General features: G+C 28.8%; 1 protein-coding gene across 1 annotated transcript; it reads left to right on the top strand.

Moving 5' to 3' along the window:
* Positions 1-14139: 14139 nt before the first annotated feature.
* Positions 14140-17909, top strand: LOC107926649 (rhamnogalacturonan I rhamnosyltransferase 1). The gene is made up of 8 exons (XM_016857545.2): positions 14140-14994; positions 15223-15290; positions 15412-15500; positions 15630-15795; positions 15944-16233; positions 16326-16530; positions 16625-16782; positions 17052-17909. Exons 1-8 carry the CDS (start codon positions 14742-14744, stop codon positions 17299-17301), a joined length of 1479 nt encoding a protein of 492 aa, XP_016713034.2. The 5' UTR covers positions 14140-14741; the 3' UTR covers positions 17302-17909.
* The last annotated feature ends 3032 nt before the right edge of the window (positions 17910-20941 follow it).

Below are 20941 nucleotides of genomic sequence, written 5' to 3'. Positions count from 1 at the left end.
TTTTGGTTATCAGTTAATTTGGTTCGAAATCAGGTAATTAACAGAAATAAATAATATATATTATATATAATATGTTTTTATATTAGCAATGTATCTTTTGAACTATTAAAAAAAAAGAAAATGAACATTAGCAATTTATTTTTTTATATGTTTTTTTACTTATTTTAATTAAATATATATAAATTTTGGTTAATTCGGTTAATCGACAGAATTAACCGAAATATTTCGGTTTGATTACTATATTTGAAAAAAATTCAATTTAATTAACTGTTAAAAATTTTTACATTTTAAATAATTCGGTTTGGTTAATAACTGAACTGACTATTTGTGCAACCTAGTAAGTCTATCGCCACTGATGCCACCCCAAATTGAGAAAGAGCCATCACCATTCAACTGCATGAGTTTCACGTTCCAATTGCATCTACTCTTTACGTTTAGATCACCGCCCCATGCCTCAAGCGTGTGTAACAATGCATATCTATTTTTTGTGTGTGGAGAGGGACCTTAAATCACATTGTGGATGGAGCCAGACCGCAAACGATTTGATGGCACAGACAATTATTAGGATATTGACGCGTGTCTATTCCGATGGAGCGAACCGTTCTGATATACAAATACCGTCATAACGGAGCAATAGACACTTTGACGCCAAAATATATAATCAAAGACTCCAAAGAACAATGTTCTCCCCAGAATACCTTCATCTTTTTTTGATTTTCTTTTTTTAAATTCACCTTCATATTAAATGTCATATTATGAATATATGATAAGCTTAATATACAGTAGGATTTTAATGTTTATTAGAAGTAGAGTTTTATATCACGTATATTTTTTATGTCTAAATATAAACTTTGGAGAAGTATGAAAATATCCCTATTGATCAATAAAATTCGTACATCCTCTAATGCTGGTGAGTTCATTACTCAAGCTTTCAATAATTATTATAAGTTGGATTATAGATGTGAGTAATGATCGCAAAAGCGTGTTGTTTATACATAAATAGTTTAGCAAAATTAATGATTAAATATCTTCAATTAGTGGCTAAATCATCACTTTTGATAAAAAAAAATTTTGTATATAAAGATATGATAATTTATATGAATCAACACTTGTATGCATCATGTCAATAAGTTGTAATAAATATTCCCTATTACAATTTACTTTTGGTCAAGAAACAAATACAACTCAATCTAGAAGTTTTAAATGTGTGATATATGTTTAAATTGCTCCACCATAATGCACAAAATGAGTATTCAAAGAAAGTTGAGAATATATATTAGTTATGAGTCTCCTTGTATTATTAAATGTGTCAAATAAATTAGAGATTTGATTGTAGCATGATTTGGTGATTACAACTTTGATTTGATAAGTTTTTCAACATTAGAGGGAGAGAAATAATAGAAGGGTAGAATAACTTGGAATGAATTATTACCATCTAGATTCTTGTAGAAAGTAATTTGAACTAGAAATTCAAAAAGATATCTCCCTCTATTGCAAGTTAACTGCCATATATATTTATTGATCTAATGAGAATAGCTTTTTTTTTTATTGAAAGTATTTTCAATTGGCATTCATAAAAAAAAAGGACAAAAGTGAAATATAGAGCAAAAATCAAGTGTTCTCCAATCACCTAACAAAATCAATTCTAAAACTAAAAAAACATTAAATAAAGTTTAGAAAGAGAGTAGAAAAAGAAAAACCAATCTCCTCACATTTTAAAAAAAAAAAACTCTCAAAGCCTATAGAAGTTGAAGAGCCAAACCAGAAAATCCCTATCTTGAAGAAATGATAGAACACTAAAAACCTCAAATCAGGGACGCCAAAAGGGAGAACAATGCCAAAACATGCAATCAAGTTGTTGTGCAACAGCAATCCCACTCCCCACAGGCTAGAAACAAAACCAGACCAAGGAAGCAAAAGAAAAAGCTAAAAAAACTATTCTAAGTGGAGAAAATCTTGAGCTTCTTCTAGAAGCCAATAGATCTACTCCGGCCCGTCCTCCATCCATAAGGTATTTTCTCCATAATCCTTACATAACCTTGCCAATAGATTAGCGACAATATTCCCTTGTCTTCGAGTAAACACAAAATCACAACATTGAAAAAAAAATTCTCATGTGTCTAATACTTTGAATAATGGGACCAATAGGAGAGAGATCAAGATAGCTAGACGATGTATTTTTAATCACGGTAAGAGAATCCCCTTCCACAACCACCTTATCAAGTCCCAAATCTCGAGCAAAAGCCATGGATTGAAGACTCTAACGAGAATAGTTCTATATATCAATTAATGTTTTTTTATTTGAATTGAAGTCCCAGTAGGACAATTTGTTAAAATAAATGAAAGTAATGCATGTTTGAAGCATGATAGGTTGATCGATTTCAAATATGAAAAATCTCGTACAATAATATAATAAATATAAATGGTTATGTAATGGAGGCGAATGCTCCTAAAAAGACCTACAACATAACTACTTATTAAAACTTCAAAAGGGATTCAAATACCTAAATATGGAAATGATAAAAATAAATAGAACTCAATAAGTTATGTCAATACGAGAAAATATAGAACTATGAAAATAGAAAGTTGTCGACAACGGTTTTACATATAATTTTAATATTGAAATAAAGAAAAAAAATGAGGATCTTGAAAAAATTTGTTGAGAATTATAGACATGAAATAGATTGGCCAAAATGGAAGACACAATTTAAGTCGAATTAAATTCGTAACGTTTCTAAACCAGTAGTCCAATTCTAGCCTTTCATACCAATTTATAACTAAGTAATCCACAATCAAGCATACATATATAAATCAAATACATACCAACCTAAGTAAATAAATATCATATGAACTTATGTGAGCAAAACACCAAACAAGTTGATTTTTCAAGGACTAATCAACAAATTTATCTTTTCCTTGATTAACTCCGCTTTGATCTGGTTCTTTATCTAAACAATTATTTTATACAATCCATCTACCAAAAAATTTGCATATTATGTCATGACATGAATGAACTTATATAATCTCTCATTTTTTGATACCCCTAAATTTTATATTTTATTCAATTTAGTCCTTAAATTAAAAATAGCCATAACTTTCCATTTTTAACCTCGATTTAAAATCCAACTTCACATAGATTCATGAGGGATCCTCTACTTTCTATTTCTATCGAATTTTCAAAACAATTTTATATATTATTCACTTTAATTCTATGTGCAAAACTAACAATTAAACATTACAATCTAGTCATTTTCACCACCCTAAGCTTAAAATCTATCAATTTCAAGCCTAATTATTCAAAAATTCAACAATGGCAACTTTCAAAAACTTTAATAATTTTACAAATTGGTATATGAGCTAGCTAAATCAAGCTCCCATGACCTCAAAAATATATAAAAAAAATACAAGAAAAAGACGTAAATTTGCTTACCTATTAGATGGCTGAATGTTTGAGTTTCAAAAATGACTTTTCTAAGGTTTTTATGTATGGACGGTTAAGAGAAAATGAAGAAGGAATGTCCCACTTTCACATGTCTTATATATACTTAATAATCTTTAATTAACCTAAATTAATTAAGTTAATCTAACTTAATTAACATAATAAGCATTTAAATTTCAACAATAGAGAAAACCATCATCATGAATTATCTCCTAATGAAAAATGGTTTATTTACCATTTTAAACTTTTTTTATAATTGCAATTTAAGTCCCTAAACTTTTGGTCAATTAAAAATCTATAGCAATTGGACTTTTATAATTTAGTCCTTGTACCCTAATTAAGTAATTAATAGACAAAATTGATGGGCCAGACATCAATATTCTTTTATACCAACTCCATAAATATTTATATTTAATATTTACCGACTCGGTTTACAGAATGGTGTTTCGAAATCACGTTTTTCGGCACCACTGAAAATCAAGATGTTACAAAATGTATGTTGTAATATCTAGTTTTTCAGTGGTGTTGGAAACAGTGATTTCGGGACTGCAATTTCGATGTGTGATCATGTTTTAATATTTAGTTAATGTTTATGGAATTGTATTAGGGTTATACTAAATTTTGGTAAATAAATTTTGAGGTTTAATTAGTTAATTGAATAAAAATTATTAAATTGTAAAAGATGCAAAACTTAATAATTAATGAATTATATTGACTTGATAGTTTAATTAATGATGTGGAGGGGACTTATAAAGTATTTTGTCCATAAATTTTATTGATGGACGGTTTAAGGCTAGAAAATATGTTAAAATGCATGTTTAATTTTAAGGGCAATTTTGTAACAGAGTTAATATAGTTTAATAATTAAAACAAAATTGAGTATCATCTTCCCTTAAGGGTTCTTCCACCAAAAATAGAAAAGAAATCTACCATTTTGATGCGGTTGTTGAGAGCACCAAAAATATCCTATTCCCTGTAAAATAATGAAAAAGAAATACTAAAGGGGAAGTAGGGTCGAATCCTCAGGGACCGGATTATACGAATGCTTGTCTCTCGAAATCCTGGGCAGAATCGTGCTCAAGAAAACCTGCGTTCCTGGAAAAAAAATAAAAAACAGAATTTAAGAATTGATTTTGGAAGAGAAAATAAAATAAAAACAGAATTTAAAGTTTACTGAAATTATGATTACGAAAATAATAAAAATAATAAAGAGAGTTTTAAGAGAAAAGAAATTCTTATGGGAAAGTTCCAGCCTCCGGTTGTCTCATTCCGCCTTGGGCTCAATCCTTGGCTTTTGGATGATCCTTCTCGACTCAAGTAAGCCAGTTATAGTGGAAGAGGACGCCTACGACCACCAGCTCCAAAGATTAGATTTACGATTTTTAGGGAACCTGACTCTAGCCAGTAATCTATGCTAGATCAACGTTTCTCAATGGCGAATCCCACGCCATTTTGTCTCTTTGGCTCGCCAACCTCTGACGCAGTAAGTTAACGAACTGACTATGCAGTCCTTCCAAAACATACAAAGCGGCCGCCTTTGCATATGCTGAAAAGCTTACTTCTTAAGGGCCATGGACGGAAGCGTCAGCCCGTAGTGCGGAGAAACGATGAATATTTGGCGAGAAGGCTAAGTACGGATTCTAGGCCTCAAGAATCCTTTTTGGGGAAATATTGACAACTTTTGGCTAGAAGGATTTTTTAGTGGCTCATGATAATGGAGGGAAAGCAAATAAATAAAAATATAGAAAAAGAAATTTTATTGAAAAGAAATATGAAAGAACAAAAGACTTTTGGGGGAGAGTGTTTACAGAAAAAGATGCCCCCAAATAGAGTCACTTCACCCCCTATTTATAGTGCTAGGGAGATAGTCTAATTGAACTTAAATTCTAAAAAGCTAAATACATTTAATTAAAGATAAACAAAGATAATTAAAATAAAATCCTAAATTTGAATAATCCTAATAATTATCTTAATATTAATTATCCTAATAGAATAAAATAAAATAGAGTCTTCCAAAATAAAATCTCTTCTATTTGCTTTTAAGTCCTTGTGCCTTCCATGTTCGTACTTTTGGCACCATATTTGTCCCACGTTGCATATTGGCCCATTTAATCTCCAAATTGACGCTTTTTCCCTTGAATTTACTTTTTGCCTCCAATTTAGTCCCTAAAAGATAAAAAGACATAAATAGCTCAAATTAGTAGGCTCAAGCTCAAAATAAACACATAATTAATATATAAAAACACGTCATTTTTGTGCTAGCAAGGTTCGGTTAAAGTTCCCTTTTGCATGTGAGTTCAATTTAAGCTCACCTCTTGTAATTTTTATGTTTTTGGGAATGTTGCAACTAGGTCAAACTAACCCATAGCTTCTTTTTTGAAACTGTTAAGACTTTTGAAATGTACCATGGATGAATTCTTAGTATTATGAGATTAGATGATGAATTAGAGTTATTAGTTGGTGGTTATGAGTAAATTATAAAATGATTTTTGTAAGTTTTTGAGCAAAGGATTAAATTGATGAAATGTTAGAAGTGATAGGGAATTTTAGTGAATTTAGAATAAATGTTGGTTGAATATGGTAGGGTAAAAATTCGACTAGCATGTTATGTTATAAAGTTTTGATAATTTTGGTATTTTGAGGGTAGGGCTAAATTGTGATAAATGTAAAATTTTAGTGAAAACTTATAATTAATGAAAAATTAAGGGTCTTATGCATTAGATTGAGTATGAAATGTATGTGAATTTAATAGAATGTATTTAATTATGAAATAGTCCCTGCGTTTGAATCGGGAGTGGATCGTAGGTAAGATCATAATGTTTTGTTTTAGAATTGTAATTTATTTGTGTTTTAGATTACTGATTTCTAGTTAACTAATTTTTTTATATATAGTTATTTTGGTTATTTATATAACCATGTGAATTGCAAGTATTTATGTATATACTTCGGTATCCCTGTTTGCACATCTGTGCCCCTGTTTTGCATCTATGATGCCCCTGAAAATGGAGTAATTATTGAGTATGTGAATCGAGTATAATGATTTAGACTAAATATTATGGAGTCCTACGAACTAGTTACATACTTGTATGGAAGGTATATTTATGGATTGTTACATGGAATAGGTATTGTAGCAACGTAAAAATTTCGCTCGGGTTGCTAATTGTGGCGATTTAGTGGAAACTTGAAAACTGAAGTTTGATTTTGAAATAAAAAAGGGGAAGTCGCCACCGATCCTTTTTATAGGTGTGATCGGACACCTAATAAATTTATTTTTTAAAATAAAAGGAGGCCGAGTTTAGGTCTACGTCATAAGCCAGAGAAAAATAGGGTTCGGGAGTCGGTTATGCACGAGGAAGGTATTAGCACCATCGCGATGCCCAAAATTGGTATCTTATAAACACGTGTTGTCTTGATCTTCAAAAATACGAGTTCAATGTAAGATTTAGTCGTAATCCGATTGAAATATAAGAAATTTTGGTTTTTCAGTTTTTTTTTAGAAGGGCATCCCGTTTTAACATGAGTCGATTGATGTTCACCCAACATAGCGATGAAATCAGCGACTTAGTATTAAACCGATACGTTGCCTTATTTTAAAAAAAAGAATAAGATTTTCGAAATAATGCAAAGCAAAATAAAAATAAATAGAAGACAGATCTAGAAGTATATTGAAGCAAATATAAGTGTGACAATAATATTATAGACAATAAAGATATAATGTAATTCTAGAATTAAATATGAAATGGAAACAATGAATGTATATACGTAATAATGACATTAAGAATATGTACGTAAAATAGGATGAAAAAGGTTTACATAATAATACTAATATGGGTACGTAATATATATATAACATATTTAAAATGAACATATACAATATACATATATAACAGACATATACTAATAATAATAGTAAAAATAGTAATAATAAAAGATATATGTACACCAAATAACATAATAATATTAAGATCATAAGTGGCAATATGGATAATAATAAGTATATTAATGAGTGTAATAACATATGAAAATAATACAATATATAAAAATATATATACACGTATAATAAAATATATGTACTGATAATAAATATAATAGGAGTAAAATAAATGTAATAATACTATATACATGGGAATAGTATATAAAATATAGCTAAGAATATTGAAAATATATACATAATATATATAACACATAGATGATATATACATATACATTAGAAATGACAACAATATAAACTGAACTTACTAATACACTACATAGATATGTATGTACATGGGTATAAATAATAAAGATATTAGAAATACTTAATATATAATATCTAAAAAATATATACATAATGTAAAAATACATATATGACATAGTATTAAAATATAAACACAATATATACATGAAAACACTAAAAATAAGTACATAATATATATATATAATATATACATAAGATAATATGTAAAAATAGCATAGTTTTAGAAATATATACACGATAAAAATACAACACTAAAAAGGTATATATATACATAATATATAAAAATGCATATATAATATAATGTTAAAATAGTTACATAATATATACATACATAATAATAATGTTGAAAACATCTATTAATAAGGTCACATAAATATGTACCTATATATATGTATTAAAAAATACATAACAATATTAAAAATACGTACATAGTATATATATACATATAATATAGTTATTAAGAAAATACTTACACGATATAGTATTAAGAATATACACAATACATAGGGTATTAAAAAAAATATAGTATTAAAAAACATAATATATACATATACATATAAAATATACACTATCATTAATACTAATAATAAATATAGTAATAATAACAAAAAAAACAAATATAATATAATAAATAAAATAAAGTGATTAAAAATAATACCATGTATAAGTATATATATAATATAACATACACTAATATTGTATATAATAATAATAATACTATTACTACTAATAATAATAATAATAATAACAGCAATAATAATAAGATAAAAAAACAAATATAATATAATAATAATGTTAAAAATAGAGTAATAAATATTAGTAGAGAAAGTAACAAAGATAATAGAATATGATAGTAAAAAATGTAATATAAAAAAATAATACTAAATATAACATAATAATAATATAAAATAATAATAATGATAATAGTAATAATATGAAAAAATAGCAATATATAATAAAAACTTAATCTAATATAAAAGAAGTGAGAATAAACAAAAAAAGGATTAAAAAAATTAACAACAGAATTCTGGGGCGGACTTGCAAATAAAAAAAAGAGGAAAGGGCTTATTAGAACACGCATGAAAGCAGTGGGGGCCAAAAGAGCAATTTTCCAACGCATTTAAAACGGTGCGCATCATGGGGGATCAATTTGAGAACCATAACGAATTTCAGGGCCAATTTATAAATAAATATAAACTTGATTTAAAACACCAAAAATGCGGAAGGACCGCCCACGCAATTTCCCCTTTAATTAAAAACATGAGGATCCTAGGCGGGTTTGGATCGGGTCGGGTCGGGTAGGCTCAAAACGACGTCGTTTTGGGGCTTAAGTACATCCCCAAAACGACGTCGTTTCGGAGGGCTATAAATAGGCCTATTTTCAGAAAAAAAAAATTCATTTGTGAAGGGAGAAAAGAAAAAAAAAGAAGGGAGAGGAAGAGAGAGGAGGGAGAGGGGAAGGATTCTGGCCAGCGACCGGTCACCGAACAGATCGCCAGAACGTCGCCGGCGCCGTACACGGTGGCCGAAAAGGTAAGATTTTCCCCCTTTTTTTAAATTATTTATTTTATTATTTTATTATATTTTAATATATGAAGGGTGATAAAATAGGCTTTAAAACGAAATAAAAATAGAAAAAAAAAGAAATCACCTTTAGGCTTTTTTAGCTTCTGATTCTTCGGTCTTTGGTATTTTTTTGTTTGCTTGGATGCTTATTCTCGTATTTAAATGTTGATTGAATTGCTGTTTTCAATCTGGAATCGAATGTCTTCTTATTTTTTTGTGTTTGAACTGTCGAAAAAAAACCCCCTTTACAAAGCTTCAAATCGGCTTATATAGCCTTTGTACAAATCTGTTTATTCTATCTTTGTTGCTGTTGCGTGTCCCTCTTGTTTTACAGGTGGAGCAGGTGGTGAATGTGGTGGTGGCAGAGGTCGGTGGTGGATGGGACAAGGGCAGATGCAAGTGGCCGGATGGGACAAGGGTTAGAAGTGTGGGTTTGGTTTTAGGTTAGTTTAGGATTTGGGCTAATAGTATTTGGGCTAGGTAAAAATTTGGGTTTAATTATTGGGCTCCGGGTATGGGTTTGATGGTTTAGCTAATGGGTTATTGTGGGCCATTCGGGTTTTAGGTATTAGGGGATTAGTGGGTTTATGTTGTAAGGTATTTGGGTTTATGCAATATATTAGGGCCCGAGTCATTTTAAAAACGACCCAAAATTGGCCTATAACAAGTATAATCCTATTATGATAAATTTCCAGAGAAGATGCCTATTTCGATTTGGTTGATTGGGAAAACAAACGTACCATGTATTTGAAGATTAGAATGAGCATGTTATAACTTTAATTTTTTAGTTTAATTAAGTTAAGTCAAGTAGATGTTATACTATGATCTTACTAAGCTATTTAAGCTTATTTGTTTCTTTCATATTATTTTGTAGTTATCAATAGCGAACTGATTGGACGGATAGATCGAAAAGCTCACACTATCTAGTCATTTTGGTAGCTTTTGCATCTCTTTTTGGGTTGTGGCATGTATATATAGGTTTTGTTTATAAATTGTTAATGTTAATGATAATGGATGATTAAGAAGATTGGTTAGCTTTTTTTAGTATGTTTTGTAATGTTGGAATATGAAATTTTATGTATAAATGGTAGTCTTGATGTTTATTTGGTAAACTTTGTAGCATGTTCAAAATGCAATAATAAAATGGTTAGTTTTGGGAGTTTAAATTGGAGATTGATATTAGACAAAGTCTTGTTAGGCTATTTGAATATTTAGTTATGAATTGAGGTGCCTATAAATGGTACATTGGTTAGAAGCTTTAGGTTAATTGTTTTGACATGTTTTAAGAGTGTATTAGGAGTGTTTTGATCATAGGAATGTATGTGTTATTGGTGTACCTTGTTGGGCAAGATTTGGTATTGAATTGGCTTGTATTAGGGGTTAAATGGTTAGTACACAGGTTGTCATACAACTGTGTACCACACATAGTCACCCCACACAACCGTGTATGCTTTTATTATTTTAGGTGTATGTTTTACATGGTCTAAGACACAGTTTGAGACACAGCCGTGTGTCTTGAGTCAATGGGTTACACGGCTAGCACACGGCTAACGACACGATCGTGTGAGCCAAGTCAGTGAGTTATACAGTTAGACACACAGGCTGGGACATGGCCATGTTTCCCTACTTCGAATGCTTACACAGTCTGAGCTATGTCACACGGCTTGACCCACACGGCAGTGTGATCCCTGCTTTTCAAATTTTCAAATTTGTTTGAAATTTTCTGTTTTGTTTCGATTTAATCCTGGATTGTTCCTAAACTACTTTTTAGGGTCTCGTAAGCTCGATTTAAGGTCCATAAAAGTATTTTTACCATGAATTGAATTATTTATTGTATGTTTATACATTATTTGAATATTTGTGCCGAAATGTCGTGACATGACTTGTTTTGCTTAGTAACTCTTTGTAACCCTAATCTGGTAACGATGTCGGGTTAGGGATGTTACATGTGTAATACATCAAATTGAAGCTTTGTTGGGTGATAAATTTATGATTTTAGCAATTTAATTGGCATGAGTTCAAATCTCACAATATAACTTATTTTAATTACGGAAAGACATTTTCGTAATTCTCTTAATCAAGTTGGTGCCTAGTTGACTGGTGACACTAACTCAAACAGAAGCTTAAATAATAGTATATATATATTTATATATATATGCAATTGATGTACATGAAGTATGCATAATACAATTAAAATGTAAATATGATATTATATATACAATTGATGGAGATGAAAAAATTTTCATAATAAAATTAAAATGTATAAAAATATAAAAATAAAACTTTAGTTGAATGATAAATTAAAAGTTTTATTAGCGAGTTGACACGGATTTAAATCCCATAATATGTAATTTTTTATTTGTTTTTTTAAATAAAAAAAACTAAACTAACCTCAAGTAATATTACATATTTTAATTATCAAAAAGCATTTTCGTAATTTCTTAACTGAGTTGGTGCTTGTTTGACTTGTAACACTAACTTAATTAGGAGTTTAGTGAATAGTATAAAACATAAATTATATAAAAAAATTAGAACACATATACAAGTTATTAAAGTTTCAAAAATAAATAAAAAATTGTTTTAGTTTAAATAGTAAATAAAAAAGTTTTATATACATGGTGTCCTTGGTTCAAATCTTAGTAAAATTATATATATACATATATGTCTTTTTTTTAATATTTATGATTTTAGGTCATTTTTTATATTTATGAGAATAGACCGTTTTTTGGGAGAGAAAACTGAAAATGTATTCTACAAGACGTATTTTCACTAAAAATTGACAATTTAATTGTTTTGGTTAGATAATTAAATATTAAATTATTACTTTTGTCCTTAAGTCTTGAGTTCAATTCCTTTTTTTACTCATCATTGAGTCTTAGGTTTGTTTCTTTTTATAATCATTTTAATATGTATTTTTATTTCATGTTATTTAAAGCTTTTTTTAATTAATGTTTATAATTAATAAATATAGTTTTTTATTTTTAATTAATAACTCTTTTATTTATAAAATTAAATAATAAATATGTAATTATTTTTTTTAGGATAAATCTCAAAACTATACATGAACTATGGTTTAATGTGCAATTGTATATATGAATTTTGATTTTGTGCAATTTTATACATGAATTTTTGTATATTATTAACACCATTATTGATATAACATCATTATATGTTTATATATTGCATACATAAATAATTATATTTATCCAATATAAAAATAAATTGATGTATTTATTTCTCTAAATGTGTGTGATTAAATCAAAATTAAATTTCAAGTATATATTTAAACCACAATTAGACTTTCACGTGTATAATTGCACCAAATTAAAGTTTATATATACAATTGCACATTAAATTAAAGTTCATGTATAATTTTGAGATTTATCCCTTATATTTTAAAAACATCAACTAATTCTTTTGATATATTTTTCTTTATATATAATATTTGTGTCAAATATTTATTTTCTCTACCTATATTGTGGATATGGTTATTTCTAAAATTATAAAATAAATAATTATTTCAAATATCATTATTATTTCAAATATGTAAAATATTTCAAAAATTATTATCTTTTCATCTAAATTGTAGGTATGATATTTCAAATATTTTTATATGTGAAATATTTCAAATAATTATTTCGAATACACATGAAAAATATATAATATTAAAATTTACTCCACTCATGATATGGATTGAAAAATAAATATTACACATATAAAAATTATATTTACTAAAAATAATAATATTTGCAATAATTATTTGATCTTATAAATAAAATAATTATTAATTAAAAAAAAAAACTTGAAAATAATTTATTTATTAATTATAAACATTAATTAAAAATAAAAAAAGCTTGAAATAAAAAATACATATTAAAATACTTATAAGAAGAATTGAACCTAGGGCTTAATTGAAATCACAATTATCTAACTATCTAACCAAAAGAGACAATGTATTAAACATATTAATTAAAAATAAAAAAAAAGCTTGAAAAAATTTGAAATAAAAAATATAAATATAAGTAGGAGAGAAATCGAACCCGAAATTTAAGGACAAAAGCACTAACATTTAATCATTCGACCAAAAAAACTAAGTTATCAATTTTCAGTAAAAACGACACGTTTTAGTTCTCTCTTTCTAAAAAACCTCGGCATATATATAATTTAACCTTCAAATCTCATTATAGATAAATTTTTATTGAGTTATAAAAACATAAAAAGACGAAAACACTCACACAATCATATAACTTATTTTGTAAATACAATAATTTGTTAATAATTCTCTAACTGAATTAGGACTCAGTTAATAGGTGATACCAGCTCAGTAAAAAACTTAATAAATACTTATATTATTTACAATAATTTTATAACATAAATTTTTATTAAATTTGATAAATTTATAATATACAACATAATAAACTTGTAACAATCATGCCCAGTACTTTTTTTTAATCTTCAACAAAAAGCAAAATTGTTGGTGGAGTAACGCTTTTCACAGTTTTTTTAAATACCTTTAAAAAGAGTTATATTTAAAAGCTTTCAGTGAAATCATTAGTATTTTTTTTATTAAAATTGGTTAACTAGACATGGTAATTAGTTATTCTCCTCAGATTTGATTAATAAAAAATAAATATGTTAATTTAACAAATTTTAAAATGATCTATTAATAACAATAATAATTATTAGTTTAAGATTTTAAAATTAAAAAAAATAAGAGGATTGAATTTTTAATTTTTAAAATATAAGAATTAGATCTCCAATTTTATTATAATATACATATTATAAGTTGTTGTAATATAAAGTAAAAAAAAAAGAGTTTGTAATATAAAAATGAATATTTTTTAAATTATTTTTCTAAAATTAAAAGAATTAATACCCCGAACCGTTTAGCCAACTACTTGGCGTTATATTCTCGGTTCTAAATCTGTTTGTGAATGTATATTTCCTTTCTTTTTTTTTTCTTTTTTTTTTTTAAATTATTCTCTCTCATATTCTCTTTGATTGGCTTACGTTTGAAGGCAGGCACGGGTTTGAACGGCCACTCCACGACAATTCCTCGCTGGAAAAGTCATTGAATCGGCTAAAGGATTTTTTTTCCTTTTTAATTTAAAAAAAAATCTATTTGAAAAATTTGTTTATTTTTAGATTGGAATTTGTTAATTCGTTGAGTTGATAGAGGAGGAAATCGGATCTTTTCGATTGTATTTTTTTTGGATTCTTTTTTTGTATCTCCGGAAGTTAATCGGATCTCGAAGATTCTGCTGTGTTTTATTTTCGGAAAATAAGAAGAAAAGAAAGAGAATTTTGTTTTTTTTTTAAATATTTTTTTGGAGGTGGTTAATTGGTTGTAAATTTTTCTGAAAATCGAGCTACATTGATCGTACTTGAAAGGAAGAAAACGGTGCCGTATTTCTGTGGGGGGTGGGGGATGTGGGAGGGTGGAGATTGAAGCTGGAAATATGCAGTGTTGAAGGGAAAGGGAGAAAAGGAGGGATAAGAATGGGGGTAATGAAAGGTGGAGGAGGGGAAAGAGTTGAAAAGTTGAAGTACTCCAGAATGAAGCTGTGGATGATACGCGCCACCACATCGGTGTTGCTTTGGACTTGCGTTGTACAATTAACGGCGGTAGGTCAGACGTGGGGACCACGCGTCCTTAAAGGCTGGCCTTCCTGTTTCACTCACCAGGATTCTTCCTTCTCCGTCATTGAAGACAAAGTCCTCTCCGTTCCCGCTCGTGTTCTTCCTCCCAAAAGTAAAGCTTTACCTCTCGTAATATTCTATTTTCTTGGGAAACTTGGCAAAACCTGTTAATTTTTGTCTAAATTCTTATTTGAGGAGAAAAAGAGCAATTATAAATGTCAGATTGAAGTGCATTTCTTTTTCTCTCTCTCTCTATATATGAAATTGATGCTCCCCAATTATCTTTTCGTTATAGAATTTGGATACGAAATTGACATGATCTTTTCTTTGTTGACGATAGGGGTATATAAGAACAATGGTTACTTGATGGTTTCATGTAATGGAGGTCTCAATCAAATGCGAGCAGCAGTGAGTGCTTTAGCAATTTTTTTTAAGCTCTTACTAGATTATGGAAGTTCATGAGTTATTTGTTGTATAATCCATATGGAAAATGATGCTATGTTAATTCATTTTTGGGTTTGCTTGACAGATTTGTGATATGGTTACCATTGCAAGATATTTGAATGTCACACTTATAGTTCCAGAACTGGATAAAACGTCCTTCTGGGCAGATCCCAGGTGCATTAACTAAGCTTTGCTCACATCTATAGATATGGAAAGGGTAGTCTAAAATAAGTTCTGGTTTTTTTTTGAACTGGGATTATTTTTCCTACATATCTCTAAATATAGTTTTAATCAATATTTCAGTGAATTTCAAGATATATTTGATGTGGATCATTTCATTACATCACTGAGAGATGAGGTTCGTATATTGAAGGAGTTGCCTCCTAGGCTTAAGAGGAGAGTTGAAACGGGAACGGTGTATTCCATGCCTCCAATTAGCTGGTCCGATATATCGTACTACCGTAACCAGGTTAATTCTTTGTCATTACCAGGTCCTTTATGCACCTAGAGCTTTTATAGACTACTAAGAATTTAACTTAGTTTCTTTGCTTTCTCAGTTCTCCTTTCTTCGAGGGACTCCTTTTAAATTAGCATGTTTTGTTCTCTATTTCATGCAGATTCTTCCTCTGATATGGAAATATAAAGTTGTACATTTGAATAGAACTGATACTCGACTTGCCAACAATGGGCAGCCTTTAGATATTCAGAAGTTGCGATGTCGTGTAAATTTTAGTGCTTTGAGATTCACTTCTCAGATAGAGGACTTAGGTAAACGAGTTATTAAGCTTCTGAGGCAAAATGGCCCTTTTATCGTCCTTCATCTTAGATATGAAATGGACATGTTAGCATTTTCGGGCTGTACCCAAGGTTGCAACAATGAGGAGGTGGAGGAGTTGACAAGAATGAGGTGAGCTTTATTTAATTCTTTAACAAATAAATGATCCATGAGCTGAATTTTGAAATTTTAATCTCTGTCTCATCACACAATCAATTTGGCAGATATGCTTATCCCTGGTGGAAAGAAAAAATAATAAATTCAGACTTGAAAAGGAAAGATGGTTTGTGCCCTTTGACGCCTGAGGAAACTGCGCTTATATTGAGGGCGCTGGACATCGATAATAGTTATCAAATCTATATTGCAGCCGGTGAAATATATAGTGGAAATCGGAGAATGGCAAGTCTTGCCTCAGCTTATCCAAAATTGGTAAGTAGGTAGAAGTTCTGCAAACTAGATGTAATAGTAATGTTTACAATTGTTTATCCCGTATCAATGATTGGCCTTTTGTTTATTAAAAAAGGTTAGAAAGGAGACTTTATTGGAGCCATCAGACCTCGGGTTTTTTCAAAATCATTCATCCCAGATGGCAGCACTAGATTATCTTGTTTCGTTGGAGAGTGATATTTTTATTCCTACATATGACGGAAACATGGCTAAGGTTGTTGAAGGCCATCGCAGGTACTGTTATACTGGTAGATTGTCTCTTAATATGTTCAGAAGACTTCCTTCTTTCTCCACCCATTTTTCTATAGATTTAGAGATCAGATATTATTTGTATTTCAATGGTTGCACCATGAACCTAGGAATTTTACAACTACCCGTTTCCGAAAGTGCTTCTCATAATGTTTCTTTCCAAGTGCTTTTCTTTTTTCTTTTTTTTTTCTTTTTTGTATGGTTATAACTATTCTTCATAAATGTAACCGCTGTAGTTTTGAATGGTCATTCAGATTTCTGGGGTACAAGCAGACAATATTATTGGACCGAAGGCTTTTGGTTGATCTGATAGACCAGTACAATAGTGGATCCCTAAGTTGGAATGAGTTCTCAAATGCCGTGAAAGAATCTCACAAATATCGGAAGGGGCAACCAACACAAAGATCGGTGCTTCCCGACAGGCCTAAAGAAGAGGATTACTTCTATGCCAACCCAGAAGAATGCTTGAAACCATCATCATATGGTCAAGTGAGTAGCACGTGATCTTTCTATCTGGGGATTGTCACGATTATTGGTGTTTTTCCTTTTTCTAGCGTGCTAGGCATCATACCTAAAACCTTAAGGTAGTTTCCCTGCACAAGTATGACTACAATGAAGGTTTTTCTTCCAAAGATACAAATCCAGAGATGATTAGGGTAGAACTTGAAGAAAGCCTGAGAGGATCTGGTGAAGTGGCTAGAGGACACAATTTTTAATATATGCAAATAACAAGAAGCATGTATAGGAGAGCTGCCCTGTCATTATAGGGCAATATCAGATCAAAATGTGTTGTACACGAGGGATGCAAGTATAAATTTCGAGACTCGATTGGAAGGTTAATCCCTTACCCATTTTAGATTGCTTTACAATCTAGTTAGTATTCTAGCACATATACATTCTAGAATTCGTCATGTCACACCCTACATGGACACCGTTGTATTTCTTTTCTAGTATGGCCACATCAATGCAGGAGGGAATGGTTGAAAGCATCGAATATCAACTTGAATACACTTTTATCATGTAAATTAAAATGATTGGCACTTGAAGTTTTGGGTCAAGTAACCTGGTTTTGCCTTTCATTTGGGAAAAAGTATGGACCTCTTTCTCATCAATGAGGCTATTTGTCAATTTAGCTTTTCCACATTATTGAGGTTGCTGGACTTTGTTTGTTTGTTTGTTTGTTTGTTTGTTTGTGTGGGTGTTCCTTAGTTAAATGTCATGTTAGAAAGTGAAAGTCTAACCAATCAAAAGATAGTTGAACATGTCCCTTTTGCATTATTGGGGGAGTTTTGGTTCTTTTGATTTACTATGTTCCATTTGTGTCAATGATCAGTGGTCCATTCCGTATAAGTTCTGCAGTTTGTGTATTTGTATCGTGTTTTATTTGATTAATGGAGAACATGGCAGAAATTATTGTGTTAAAATGGGAAAAACGAGTATGAGAGTTGTGTGTTAAGCATGTTGTGTTAATTGTTTTTAAGTGTAACCATTGATATAGGATATTGTTGTCATATGACAGCAAATTGCGACTGCCTTTCTTACCTTAAAACTCTTTGGTTTTTGTTCTGTTTTTGCAGTCTTAGTTTTGATGGTAATATGAGGCCGATTTTGTTAAAAAATTATGTGACAAAAATTATTTATATAAAAAAAGATATTTTCGTTAAAATGAAAAAAAAATTGAAGTTTGAGATTGTTTGTGAATCTACAATTGTTGAAGTCATGAATATTATAATATTTCATAAAAAAAATTTGTAATATTTTTAAAAGCATATAATTGATTATTTAATTGTAAATTGAATTTTCAAAATATAATTTTTAATATAAATATATATTTCTAGTTAGGTATTATAAAGATGATATTTATAAAAATATAATATTTTTGACTTAACAAATTATATAGAAATTTTCAATAGTAATTATAAATTTAGATATTAATTATTTAATTTTATATTATAAATGGGGTGAGATATAGGGTTGTTTGGGATTAAATTTAAGCTCTCATACCTCACAATTTAATACTTTTACCATTAGGTTAAGATTTTTTTATTTTATAAATTATTCATTGTTGCTTTTATCTATGACTTAACATATGAATAAATTTTTTATTTAAAAAATGTAACTTAATCAATTAACCTAGTAAATATTATATTGTAAAGTATAAATCTATTTTGGTATTATAAAAATTATGGTACTTAATCAATAATTCATTCCTATGTTATCAATCAAGTACTGTTATAGCAGCTTTACCAAAATTTTGTTTGTTGTTGTTACTAATTTACTACTATTCATAAATAATTTATTATTATATCATTTATCTTATATTACTATTTTATAATTATATTTTTAAGTATAAAGAGTATCATATGTTATTAATAAACTTTATAGAATTAATTATTTGAGAAGTTTGAACTTGATTATTAAATTTGATATTAACTTGAAAAGAATTTGGTTACAAAGAATTGAACTAATGATTTCATTATAAAATATTTTCTATTTTAACAACATGCAATATAATGATTTAATATTTGTGAGTTGACTTGCAAAAATTGATATAATTTTAAACATAAAAATGATGAAATTAGTAAATTTTTTAAAAACTTATTAATAGTTTATATATATTTTAACATTTTAATGATGGAAACTTATAATTATGGTCTTATCTATCATAATGTATTACTTTGTTATGAATTGCTAACTACTATGTTATTCATTATTTACCAAAATATTATCAACATGTAATTGCATTCTTTCTAATTATGTGTTAATATAATAATCATTTACTAAATATTTTGTTCTTTTTTTTGAAAAAATATAAATTTTTTATTGTAAATTCTTGTGCTCTCTTATTGATCCAAATTTACATTTATTTTTCACGTAGAATGATCAAGTTGTATGTAAACAAAAAGAGTATGAGAATATTATTGGGAGCTTGAGGTATGCAATTGATTGCTTCCAATCTGACACTGCTTATGATATAAAGGTGCTAGCTAGATTTACAAGTAATCCACACTTAGAGCAATAGGACGCAATTAATCATGTGATGAGATATTTAACAAAGATTCTAAGTTAAGGTATATTTTATCAAAATCATCATGTTATATTTGAAGGATACTGTAACGTCCTTAAAACCACTTGAATCGAGACTAGTGTTATTTCAAGAATATATATGATCAATTTTGGAAGTAAATAAAATAAAATTTAATAATGTTAGTAAAGAAGGTAGATGTACACTAGAGGGAATTGAAAAGACTCATGTATTGAGAAAAATAAATCTGGGATATAGACTAAATCGTGAGTGAAAAGTGTTGGGAAAAAGTGTGAAAATTGAAAGTATAAATAACTGAATTGAAGGGAGAAAGAGGAAGGATTAGAAGTGTAATTATACGAAAAGTGTGTAGTGAATCAAAAATGAAATTGTAGAGAAAATTCAATGGCAAAATGGTCATTTTCATAAAAATATTTATGAGAAACATCTCATAAATTGACAGTGAAATTTGAGCCCTGGATGAGATTGAAATTTGAGAAAGAATGGTGGCCATTAGATGAAAATGATGATGTCAAGTACGGATAATTGGAAAGTAACTTAATGATTCATACATTATCTTCAGAAAAACAAAACATTAGATGCTCATATATCAAAGGTTTAATAAGTTAGAGATTGTCGAGTATACAGACTTCAATTTTAATGGAATATGGATGCAAAATTGTCACTAAGGTGCAAATTGTGACAACAAATTGCAATCATTTATTCCAATAACAACAAGAGTACATTAAAGTCAAAATACATAGACTTTAAATTCTTGGTTATTAAAGTTAGAGTTTAGAGTGTTTAGGTGTCTATAAAACATATTAGAACAAATTCCATGATTGCGATCTGCTTACTAAGGGACTACCACCCAAGGTTTTTAAGAGCACATTGTTTATATGGTTGTAATGTCATTTCAAGCTATTTGGTTTTAGTGGGAGTTCGTAATTTTAAATGCTTTCCTGTTGTAAACACATTTTCAGTCATTTTTGTAACAACCTGAATTTCAGTGGTAGCAAAAATTATGGTTTCATGACCCCAATTCTGTAAACCGAGTACATAAATATTAAATAAATATATTTACAGAGTTATATTATAGATGAATTGAAAATTTGATAC

The sequence above is a fragment of the Gossypium hirsutum genome, chromosome A07, assembly GCF_007990345.1.
Source record: "Gossypium hirsutum isolate 1008001.06 chromosome A07, Gossypium_hirsutum_v2.1, whole genome shotgun sequence".
In the NCBI taxonomy this organism is placed as follows: Eukaryota; Viridiplantae; Streptophyta; class Magnoliopsida; order Malvales; family Malvaceae; genus Gossypium; species Gossypium hirsutum.
Note: the sequence above shows the minus strand (reverse complement) of the source record. Positions and strands in the feature narration are given on the sequence as shown.

Bases quoted from the DNA above. Each gene is read 5' to 3' on its own strand.
- LOC107926649 (XM_016857545.2), top strand. From the start codon at position 14,742: ATGGGGGTAATGAAAGGTGGAGGAGGGGAAAGAGTTGAAAAGTTGAAG. The intron at 15,501-15,629 runs GTGCATTAACTA...TCAATATTTCAG, and splicing joins TCCTTCTGGGCAGATCCCAG to TGAATTTCAAGATATATTTG. The intron at 15,796-15,943 runs GTTAATTCTTTG...TATTTCATGCAG, and splicing joins TATCGTACTACCGTAACCAG to ATTCTTCCTCTGATATGGAA.